Here is a 12216-nt window from a genome sequence, read left to right as displayed (position 1 = left end):
AGGAATTTTACAAGACAACTGAAGTGAGAAGGATATGTAGACTACTATATTTATTCTCTTTAGACTAAAACTAGTCCTTGGTAGGAGTACTTGTAAAAGGTGCAAACCGGAACAAAGAACATCTATCAGGCCCTAGGCAATGTAAGTGTGGGTACATGTAAGAATGATGTGCAGGTACTCTGCAGGGGAATGAGGAGATTGTAAACAGACAACACCTCTGTGTTCAATGTGCACAGCATTCTCAGTGGATTCCCTGCAGCTCTGTGGGGAGTGCATATGTAGAGTATAGTACTACTGTGTAACAAAGTAAACCTGAGACAGATGAAATTCAAGTTTTATACATACCTGGGGCTTCCTCCAGCCCCCTTCAGGCTAATCAGTCCCTCGCTGTCCTCCTCCACCACCTGGATCTTCTGCTATGAGTCCAGGTACTTGAGCCAGTCAGGCGTAGTGTGCATGCACACACTCCGCCGCCAGGAGCATACTACACCTGTGCAGCACTATTGCGCAGGTGCAGAATGTTCCTGGCTGTGGGAGCGGCATGCGGCCGGACAGCGCTGACTGGCTGAATTACCAGGACTCATAGCAGAAGATCCGGGTGGTGGAGGACAGCGAGGGACTGATTAGCCTGAAGGGGGCTGGAGGAAGCCCCAGGTATGTATAAAACTTTACTTTTCATCCGTCTCAGTTACCCTTTAATTTGTAGTCACCAAACCAAATTTTAATAACATATCACAGTATTTGATTTCATCAGCAAAGGGAGTGCATACATTTGCATGAATCAGCATCAATGCAGAATTATTTCCATCTCATTGACCATCTCTATTAGTGACACAGCTACACATCAGGCTTTATTCTTACAGCATAGATGTTATGTAGTATATATAAGAGATTCCTGTGTACACATCATATATACAGTCACAATCAGATATGTATATCTGACCTTAAAAATACGGAGACTGCTTTATTGAAGCAGCACAAGCAACTAATTTTGATCGGTTTATTTCATTTTTGTGGACTGAGCACAGCTATTACTGTATATATACTGTATATATACATTATTTTTAATGACTATTATCCGAGAAATAGAACATTTTATCATATTTTCTATTTTAATTACAGTTACAAATTCATTAGGAGTCGGAGTCGGTGCATTTTTTCCCGACTCCGACTCCAGGCACCCAAAATTGCCCGACTCCACGACTCCGACTCCACGACTCCACAGCCCTGTAAGGAACCGTTGACTATTTTGTGGAATGCTGGTGTAAATAGTTCAGGGCATTTCAACATGAACTTAGTGGGGCCAGGGTCCAGATCGCAGGTAGTCTGGAGAAGGTTTGAGAGGATATCCAAGATGTCTTTTTCAGTGATTACCTTAAAATCAGACCATGGTGGTAGGCTATTTTTGCACCTGTTATGTGGCTCTGCATGGGCTTCTGGGGCTGTGAATTGAATGGCAAATCGTATGGAGGAGACTTTGTAATCCATCTTGCAGGAAATCCAGCATCAGACCTTTACAGGAACTGTGCAAGAAATTTGCCCACTTCTTTTCAGACAGAGACTGTCAACCGTGCAGAAGAGTTGGGCAGGTCTGTTGGCTGCATTTGCAATTTCGTGAGACAGGAATAAGGACTTCTTTTTGTTAATCATCGTTTGATATTTTTTTCAGGTGAGCAATTAGGGAAAGTTTGTCATCAGGGGACTGATATAAATATATAAATATAAAGGGACTGCCTACATCACCCATTCAATATATTCACTCAATTTACCATTATACTACATAGATTTGGTAAAATTGGATGAAAAAGATTTGATCATTAGTGGCCACCTTTATGGTGCCCACCCATACATGGCACAATTTTTTCATTTGTTTTGATTAGATAATTTAATTTGATTATTCGGTTAGATCGAATATAAAGAATTTTCCAACATGTCCGATCGAATATTTATTGAAAGAAAAAAAAAAAAAAAAGATAATTTTTTTCGATCAAGAAAAACGAACAATTATTTTGACTCATTCAATTTGATCGTTATGGTCAAATAAACGGAAAAATCAAATGTTTTTATTGTACCATGCATGGGTAGCATTAGGCTTATCAGACAATTAATTATTCACTTGCTTTTCAAGTCAGAAGCCTAGTGGACAGAAACCAGCATAGCAGAGTTGGATAGAATTCCTTGGGCTACTTCTCTGCACTTCAGCTTTCTTAGGCCACATACACACATCAGACCGTAGTCTTTTGAAAATGAAAGATCACAGACCAATTTTACCCCCTTCCATGTAGTATGAGAGCCATATCTTCACAGTCTATTCTATGGAGCAGAACTCACCATCAGAAAAAAAAATCTTTGCAAGATGCTGCACACACAGATGCTGTACAGACATAAAAGATCAGTATCTGCAAAAGATCTGTTCCTGCCAAAGATCCGTTCCTGCAAATTGCATTCATAGTCTGAGATCTGCAGATCATCATACACACCTTGTTTAACTGACATTCATCTGCAGAGCAGACAATCATCTGCAGATCTGAAGATCCATCCTGGTGGATCTGATCTGCAGATGAATGTCTGTTAAACAAGGTGTGTATGAGGATCTGCAGATCTCATAGACTATAAATGCATTTTGCAGGAACAGATCTTTTGCAGATACTGATCTTTTGAATGTTTACAGCATCTTTGTGCGCAGCATCTTGCAAAGATTTCTGACTGATGGGGAGTTCAGCTCCGTAGAATAGACTGAGTAGGTATGGCTCTCATACTACATGGAAGGGGATAAAATTGGTCTGTGATCTTTCATTTTCCAAAGACTATGGTCTGATGTGTGTATGTGGCCTTACTGTATGTAAAATTTGCACAGGTAGAGCTAAAATGACAGTTGTTTCTGCAAGGAAAGTGTGAAGCATGGGTAAATGGGAAACTACAGCTCCATCAGGGTACATGATCAAAAGCTTAGCAAATATTCTATATAAAAACTGTAGTACAGCAAGCTGCTGATAAACAGCATTAAAACATGCACTCGACAATCAATGCTGCTGTGGGAAGGATTTTATTATACGGGCAGCTTCTCCCTCACTCCATGGCCACAAGAAAACCGCCTCTGCTTTTTTCTATACAGGAAGTGAGTCACTGGGGCCACTCCAATGATACATGGCTCATTTATTGTAATGGAGTGGGTGGTATACAAATGATAGAAGAGAAAAATTGAGTGGCCACACCACATTTGCTCAGCCTCTGCAAGACTCCAAAGGGAGACAAGTCTGTTCAACCTGTACATAACCCACTGCAAGGAGTGGCACACCCAGGAGCCTAGTTATAATGGGATGTAAAATGGGTGATCTAGTTTGCATTTGCTTACAACAATTAATAAACAGCTGTATTTATTTATGAAGGAGCGTGTTTTTAATGCAATGAATACTGCAGTGATAGGGAAGCAATGTTAAAAGTGTGGCATTTTCCATTAAATGTGTAAATGTGTGATCAGATTAGTGCTCATGAAATGTATGGTGTTTTCTCGTTCTCTATTGCCATCCCTAAACATTTGCTTGTCATTTTTAAATGGCTTAATATTTAGCTTGCTCCCCACAAATGTGAGTGCAAACATACCTGAAAGCAGAAACACGTGGATTGGGGGGGGGGGGAGGGGGGGGGGGGAGGGACCATGCACTTTGCACATTGCATGGGTGAATACCATTCCTTAAAGAAAATTCATTAAACAAGTGGCCATCATTTGCCATTGATCGACCGCCATGTTGGATTACATTGCGGAGGAAAGTTCAAATCCTCATCGACTTTCGCCGTGATTGTGTACGCAATCATTCATTTACGAGGGCGCCAATGACGCTCGCAGATTCAGCCAGATGAATTGGGGAATGATCATTCGCTGGCAGAGATCACGATCCATCTGGCCGTGGGTACTCAGCTTTACAGAACAAAGCAACTACTACTGCACTAACCGGAAAAGCAATCATACAGGAAGATAGTCTAAATAACTTGTTTGTAATTACAGCTGCAAACAGATGTGTTTGAAGAACTGATGAGAATGAGCCAGAGGAGCCACAGATGTAAGTAAGAAGACTGGAAGGATACATTTGGCTACAGACTAAGCTCCAATGAGTGGATAGGGAGTTTTACCACTGACTGAAGCTGGGCTGCAAGTGGGAAAATAAAACAAAAACTTACCTATCAATGAATTGGTCAATTACAACAACATCTCCAGGCTGAATCTCTTCCCTCAGTGATCCACAAGCGGTAGTGACCAGGATGTGAGTACAGCCTTCCTTCATAAGAGCCCAAATATTAGCTCGAAAGTTGACATTTGATGGAGCAATTGTGTGCTGTCTGCCATGTCTGAAAAACAAACAAAACACTGCCAATTTAAAATGTAGAACGATAAAAGTAGAAAAGATAAGAACATACAGTGGTTTGAAAAAGTATTCGGCCCCCTTGAAGTTTTCCACATTTTGTCATATTACTGCCACAAACCTGAATCCATTTTATTGGAATTCCACGTGAAAGACCAATACAAAGTGGTGTACATGTGAGAAGTGGAACGAAAATCATACAGGATTCCAAACATTTTTTACAAATAAATAACTGCAAAGTGGGGTGTGCGTAATTATTCAGCCCCCTTTGGTCTGAGTGCAGTCAGTTGCCTGATGAGTGCTAATGACTAAACAGCGCCTGTGTATAATCTGTCAGTACAAATACAGCTGCTCTATGACGGCCTCAGAGGTTGTCTAAGAGAATATTGGGAGCAACAACACCATGAAGTCCAAAGAACACACCAGACAGGTCAAGGTTAAAGTTATTGAGAAGCACTGTTCAAGCGATCATTCAGTAATGGAAGGAGTATGGCACAACTGTAAACCTACCAAGACAAGGCCGTCCACCTAAACTCACAGGCCAAACAAGGAGAGCGCTGATCAGAAATGCAGTCAAGAGGCCAATGGTGACTCTGGAAGAGATCTACAGCTCAGGTGGGGGACTCTATCCATAGGACAACTATTAGTCGTACACTGCACAAAGTTGGCCTTTATGGAAGAGTGGCAAGAAGAAAGCCATTGAAAAGCATAAGAAGTCCTGTTTGCAGTTTGCCACAAGCCATGTGGGGGACACACACAAGTGGAAGAAGGTGCTCTGGTTAGATGAGACCAAAATGGAACTTTTTGGCCAAAATGCAAAACGCTATGTGTGGAGGAAAACTAACACTGCACATCACTCTGAACACACCATCCCCACTGTCAAATATGGTGGTGGCAGCATCAAGCTCTGGGGGTGCTTCTCTTCAGCAGAGACAGGGAAGCTGGTCAGAGTTGATGGGAAGATGGATGGAGCCAAATACAGGGCAATTTTGGAAGAAAACCTCTTGGAGTCCGCAAAAGACTTGAGACTGGGGCGGAGGTTCACCTTCCAGCAGGACAACGACCCTAAACATAAAGCCAGGGCAACAATGGAATGGTTTAAAACAAACATATCCATGTGTTAGAATGGCCCAGTCAAAGTCCAGATCTAAATCCAATCGAGAATCTGTGGCAAGATCTGAAAACTGCTGTTCACAAACGCTGTCCATCTAATTTGACTGAGCTGGAGCGGTTTTGCAAAGAAGAATGGGCAAGGATTTCAGTATCATTCTCTAGATGTGCAAAGTTGGTAGAGACATACCCTAAAAGACCGGCAGCTGTAATTGCAGCAAAAGGTGGTTCTACAAAAGTATTGACTCAGGGGACTGAATAATTATGCACACCCCACTTTGCAGTTTTTTTTTTTTGTTTTTTTTTTAATGTTTGGAATCATGTAGGATTTTCGTCCCACGTCTCACGTGTACACCACTTTGTATTGGTCTTTCACGTGGAATTCCAATAAAATTGATTCATGTTTGTGGCAGTAATATGACAAAATGTGGAGAACTTCAAGGGGGCTGAATACTTTTGCAAACCACTGTACATATATATATAGGCTAGGTGCCCAATGTGAATGGTCACACTGGACCTGATGTACCATTTACTGTCTGCCATGATTTTGCGGTTGCCCTTAAAACAAACAGGTCATTGATACTAGGTTATCTATAGCAACATGTTTGTTTTGTGTTGTGTTGTGTCCAGAAAAGTCAAGAAAACAGGACTTTGCTTTGCTCTACTGCAAGGGACTTGTGTGAAGGGATCCTTTAGAGAACATAAGATTCATTGAAATGCCCATTTGCCTGTTGTGGTCCACTGCATAAAACTGTCTGATTTTATTTGAAGTGTGTACCTAATTAATCTGAACTCACTGGTGGACACCCAGTCTGCCACTGCACGTTAATCGGGGTGACAAAAGAACAACAGAAAGGACCCAGAGGACATGGAGGGACCTCAAAGACTACAGGAGGGGGGACGGGAAGTAGTCCCAGGAAAGATAAAATCTACTAGCACTCTCCCCCCCCCCCTTTCCAATCATGCTCCTGTCACCAAGAGTAGTACAATGCACCTGGCATGACTAGAGAGACTGGGCCAGCTACCAGAGGATCAGATCAGAGCGTCTCGGGAGGACAGCGAGGAAGCCCATGGGCTGGAGAAAGCCCCAGGTTAGTATAAATGCTTTTATATGAAATGTCTTGGGTACACATTAATTCCCTGGTGGTCCAGTGATGGGTCCCTTTAAATCTCTGGTGGTCCAGTGTGAGCTCTCAATTCCCTGGTGGTCTAGTGGAGGCATGGTGGATAAGTAGTGTACTGGTTAAGGGCTTGAATCTCAGCTCTTCCTGTTCAGTAAGCCAGCACTTACTTCAGCCCTAGTGGCTGCAGCTTTGGCGCTTTCAGTCTGACAGGAGAAAAAGCCAAATAATTGTTCTGTGCCTTGTCTTCTCACTTCCCCTTGGTCCAGCAGCTCTACCCGCCTCCTCTCTGATCGGCATCTAGCCTCATCAAGCCGGGACCCGACACTAGGGGTAGTGTGATACTGGATGCCGTGCAGAGCGGAGGAGCAGAGATGATCACCAGGTGAACCAGGAGAGGTGAGAGCTTTTCTTCTGCAGCTGCCTTAGTGATCACTACCATCAGCGGTGCTCGTAGTGATCACGATCGTAGTGCTCACATGATCAGGAGCCAATTGCCTTGGTCCTGATCAGTGAGGGGAGAGGTCAGCTGTCATATGACAGCTTAATCTCCCTATTCAGGTGCATGCAATTGCAGCAGGAGCAGAAATAAAGAGCACCCGGCGTAGATTTCAATCACTGCTGTCCGCAAGTGGTTAAAGAGTCTGAAGCTTTTTTTATTAACTATTTATTCTGAAGCCATCTTCAGCGTTAAAATCCAAACAGATTTGCCACATCCCTGCAGCAGAATGAGGTATTTATGCTCCAGAAATGCCCTAATATCGATCCAGGATCACAGCTCCGCCCCTCTCCGTCTTCCTTTCACTGAGAGGGGCGAGGAGAGGTGGAGATTGACTGAATAGGAGGCAGAACTACTATGTACAGCTCTGCCTTCCCCGTAAATCAAAACCTGCAACCTGGAAAGTTGTGGAATTTGCCCCAGTATTCCAGGGCGATAAATATCTTGTTCTGCCGCGGGGATGCAGTGAATAAGCTTGTATCGTAATGCTGAAGACAGCTGTAGAATAAAAAGGTGATAAAAAAACACTTCAGACTAGCTTTAAGTACTGTTGGAGATGCTGTGAACACACTCATAGGCAGTGGCGTACCTAGGGCATTTGACAACCAGTGCTGGGTATTAAAAGACCCCTTCCCCCCCAAAAAAGGAAAGGAGCGAGTGTGGCATGCTAAGCTCGCCACTGTGGGTAATGCAAGGTGTAGGTTCCCACCATAAAGTTGGCCTCAGAATAGGTAGCTACTATAGTTGCCCCCAGTGTAGCTAGTATAGTTGCCCCCAGTATAGTTACCTCAGTGTAGGTAATATAGTTGCCCCCAGTGTAGCTATTATAGTTTCCCCCAGAGTAGCTAGTATAGTTACCACAGTATTAGTATAGTTGCCCCCAGTGTAGGTAGTGTAGTTGCCCCAGTATTAGTATAGTTGCCCCCGGTATGGGGGAAGCTTGGAGGAGGAGCAGCGGGGACAGCGGAGGGGAAGGGGGCCAGACCTCCCCCCCTCACCTGGGTCCTCCCCTTCTGGCGCTTCCCCCCTCCTAATTAGCAGCAGTAGACAAAAGCGAGCGGAGAGGAATTACTCACCTACTTCGTGCGTTCCAGGCGATAGCGCACAGCGTCATCCTCACGTGACACTGGTCTCCGACTTCTCCGCCGCTCACTGTGCTTCCGTTAATCAGAAAGCACAGTGAGTGGTGGAGAAGGCATATACCAGTGTCCTGTGACGATGACGCTGTGCCCCATCGCCTGAAACGCAGGAAGTAGGCGAGTAATTCTCTTGGCTCGCTTCTGTCTGCTGCTGCTATTTAGGAGGGGGGGGGGGGGGGGAGCGCCAGAAGGAGGGGACCCAGGTGAGGGAGGTGGGAGGTCTGCCCCCCCGCTCCCCACTAACCCTCTGTGTTGCTTTCCCCTCCTTCACAGGCCTCTGTGGGAGGGCCTTGGTGACAGCCCCTGTGGGACGTCCATCACCCGATGCGGATCGCCCCTTGCTGCACTATGGTAGGAACGCCCCTGCTCATGGGTGTCTGCAGGCATTAGAAAAAAGAAAAAAAAAAAAAAGTAAGCACAGTATCTAGGGGTGCACTCTAACTATCTCTTCCTCCTTGTTCACTTGCACTCAAGATTTTCAGTCTTTCGTGCTCTGTTCCTTTAGCTTATTTTCCCATCTCTGTGCTCTGTCTCTATTCTCACTGTCAATAGTATTGGCTTTTTCACTTTTTTTTATGTTAAAGTGTACCTGAAGCAAATTTTTGAAATGAAATATTTAAGAATAAGGTGAAACAAAACCTGAAATTAGTTCTAAACTAATATAAGGCACTTTCCACTTATAGCATTACCTTGCAAGTAACACGCAATCCACATTTTTAATCTTTCCCAAAATCAAGGCATCAGATGGCTTAAAGAGATATGGGAAAAAGAAAAACAAATTATGCATAAGTAATAGAGCTCTAACACTGCATAATAAATTCTTGAGTAACAATAAACCCCAAATCATACATAGAAATGTATACCGTATATTTCGGACCCAAAGTAAGGGGAAAAGTCAGCGAGTCTTATGGTCCAAATAATACATTTTGTACATTTCGCCCGTCACCTGACGTCCTCAGATGACCCCTCCACCCCCCAAACACACAGAGAGAACCTGCACGATGGCCCCTGCTAAGCCTCCTACAGCCCTGAGGTCATGCAGTGTGGGGACGCCAGCAAGGATGCAAGAACCTTGCCAGTGAAACAGCCAGCGAAAATGCAATCACCCGGGGTTGCCAATAAGGATGCAAACTGGAGGGGACTTCAGACTTTGGAACGACCGGATCAGGTGAGAGTTTCCTCTGAGAGCTGCGGGAGTCACAGGAGGTTCAACGGGGAGTGGGATGCTGCATACTTGTCCGGCTGGGATCAAAGCATGGGTTGCCAACCCGCTGAACAGTTCGGGATCTCTCTGCCTCCTCCAGATGCCCTTTGATAGATCACACTGCTGAGGCTGTGAGGCTGCAGGATGCTTAGTGAAGCAGCGGGTCATCCAAGGCACAATGTCAGCATACCCCTACCTATCAACTGCCAGTGGCTTTGTGGCTGGCTGGCTGCTGTTCCTAGTTCGGGGATCCTATCATGGCTGCAGCTTAGAAACAGTTGGGGGGGACTGTGCACTGGACAGTCTATCACTGATCACCCGGCTTTGCCTACCTCTTCCTGTGAGATCACTCTGATCAACTCCGCAGTTACAGTTCTCTGCTGGATCACAACAACTCTTGCCTAGTTCCTTCCAGCTCTGCATGTAATAAATCACTTACCACTTCCACATACTCCCCAATATTCATTTAAAAAAAATACATACATACATACATACATACATACATACATACATACGGAGGGGCTGCAGGGCGTTAAGCATACCTCTAGCACAGTTAAGCACATAAATGAGCGGAGCTCAGAGTAGCTAGTAGGAAGGTGAGGTGTTTTTAACTTCCTTTTTCCCCCATTTAGTTGGCTCTAAGGCTTTTGGAATGGTTCCCACTAGAATAAATAATAAAACTAGCATTTTTGCATGGTTAGAGTAGGACTCACCAGGTTGGGGACACTTTGGCACAGTTGGTAAGCTTAAGCGCGTTAAAGCGTAACCAAGAGCCCCTATTACTCTTTTCCTGTTGTGTGCTGCAGCCCCTCTGTGTTTATATATTTCTTAGAGAGACTGGGGATCGCTCATGCTGCATTGCATACAATTTGATTTGTGCTGAGATAGAGATATAGAGAGATAGAGAGAGATATAGATAGAGAGAGACACACACACACACACACACACACACACACACACACACACACACACACGTGTGTGCTGCCCTGTACAGCTGCTGCTGAATTTCTGCTATGGTATTGTTGGAGAGGAAGGGAAAAACAAAAAAACCTGAAAGATGAACAGTTTTTCTTCCTTTCCAGCAAGGCAGATACCATAGTATAGCGATAAAGAAACTGCCTTTAGTACAGCAGTCTGAGAGTTCAGTTCTGCTTGCTAACCAATTTAACCATTTCATTATGTGTTAAAATGCTTTCGTCTCAAGAATTCAGCAACAGCCACACAAAGCAGTGCACACCAAAACAGCTTCTGCTTAACCTCCTTAGCGGTAACCCCGTGCTGGACACGGGGTAAGCCGCCGGAGGGTGCCGCTCAGGCCCTGCTGGGCCGATTTTCATAATTTTTTTTTTGCTGGACGCAGCTAGCACTTTGCTAGCTGCGCCAGCACTCTGATCGCCGCCGGCCCCCGCCCGATCGCCGCTATCTGCTGCGGCGCGCGGCCCCCCCCCCCAGACCCCAGCGCTGCCTGGCCAATCAGTGCCAGGCAGCGCCGAGGGGTGGCCCTGGACTCCCAATGACGTCCCGACGTCGGTGACGTCATCCCGCCCCGTCGCCATGGCGACGGGGGAAGCCCTCCAGGAAATCCCGTTCTATGAACGGGATTTCCTGATCGGAGATCGCCGAAGGCGATCGAAGCGGGCGGGGGGATGCCGCTCAGCAGCGGCTATCATGTAGCGAGCCCTGGGCTCGCTACATGATTTAAAAAAATAAAAATAAAAAACATTGCTGCGCTGCCCCCTGGCGGGATTTTTCATACCGCCAAGGGGGTTAAAGAGACACTGAAGCGGAAAAAAAAAAATATGATATGATGAATTGGTTGTGTACTATGAATAATTACTAGAAGTTTAGCAGCAAAGAAAATATTCTCATATTTTTATTTTCAGGTATATAGTTTTTTCTAACATTGCATCATTCTATAATATGTGCAGATTACACAACCCTCAGCATTCAAAATTATTCTTTCAGAGCAGTCTGTGAACTAATGACCTCTCCTCTGGCAGAGGAAAAGTAAATGGTTCAATAACACTTGGGATAATAAAAGTCAGATAACAGCCCTCTACACGACTTTGAAAGTCGCAGAGCTTAATTGCTTTTTTGCATAGAGATAAAAACTAGAGTTTCTTAACTCTTCCTGTACTGGAAACAATTAGACTGATGTATCTGATCTTAATGTTTTATTTCTTAGCTGTACTACACATACAAATCATATAATGTGCCATGTCCCTGGATTAAGCCCCACCCCAAGTGAAGCGCCCCTCCCCCCCCCATCCCTGGCTACCTATACTGCGGCCACCTATTACTAGCTACACCTATCCTGGCTACCTATACTGCTGCCACCTATTGCTGGCTACACCTATTCCTGGCTATCTATACTGGCAGCATGGTGGCGTAGTGGTTAGCGCTCTTGCCTTGCAATGCTGGGACCCCAGGTTCGAATCCCAGCCAGGTCAATATCTGCAAGGAGTTTGTATGTTCTCCGTGTCTGCGTGGGTTTCCTCCCACATCCCAAAAACATATAGATAAGTTAATTGGCTTCCCCCTAAATTGGCCCAAGACTATGATACATGCACTACACAATACATACACAGACATAGGACTATGGTAGGGACTAGATTGTGAGCCCCTCTGAGGGACAGTTCATGACACGACAATATATACTTTATACAGCGCTGCGTAATATGTCGGCGCTATATAAATACTGAAAAATAAATAAATACTACAGCCACTTATTACTAGCTACACCTATCCCTTGCTACCTATACTGCTGCCACCTATTGCTGGC

General features: G+C 44.8%; 1 protein-coding gene across 5 annotated transcripts in view; it reads right to left on the bottom strand.

Annotated features, from left to right (window-relative positions):
* MTAP (methylthioadenosine phosphorylase) overlaps positions 1-12216 on the bottom strand; it is a 92966-nt gene that overhangs the window by 51304 nt on the left and 29446 nt on the right. For 4 of the 5 annotated variants that reach the window (XM_068234466.1, XM_068234488.1, XM_068234482.1 and 1 more), the window contains exon 3: positions 4180-4347. In XM_068234466.1, coding sequence (XP_068090567.1) covers positions 4180-4347 — 168 coding nt within the window. Of the gene's footprint in view, positions 1-4179; positions 4348-8919; positions 8979-12216 lie in introns of all 5 variants that reach the window. The other variant, XM_068234457.1, reaches the window with a different exon arrangement.

Source organism: Hyperolius riggenbachi, chromosome 1 (assembly GCF_040937935.1).
Source record: "Hyperolius riggenbachi isolate aHypRig1 chromosome 1, aHypRig1.pri, whole genome shotgun sequence".
Classification (NCBI taxonomy): Eukaryota; Metazoa; Chordata; class Amphibia; order Anura; family Hyperoliidae; genus Hyperolius; species Hyperolius riggenbachi.
Note: the sequence above shows the minus strand (reverse complement) of the source record. Positions and strands in the feature narration are given on the sequence as shown.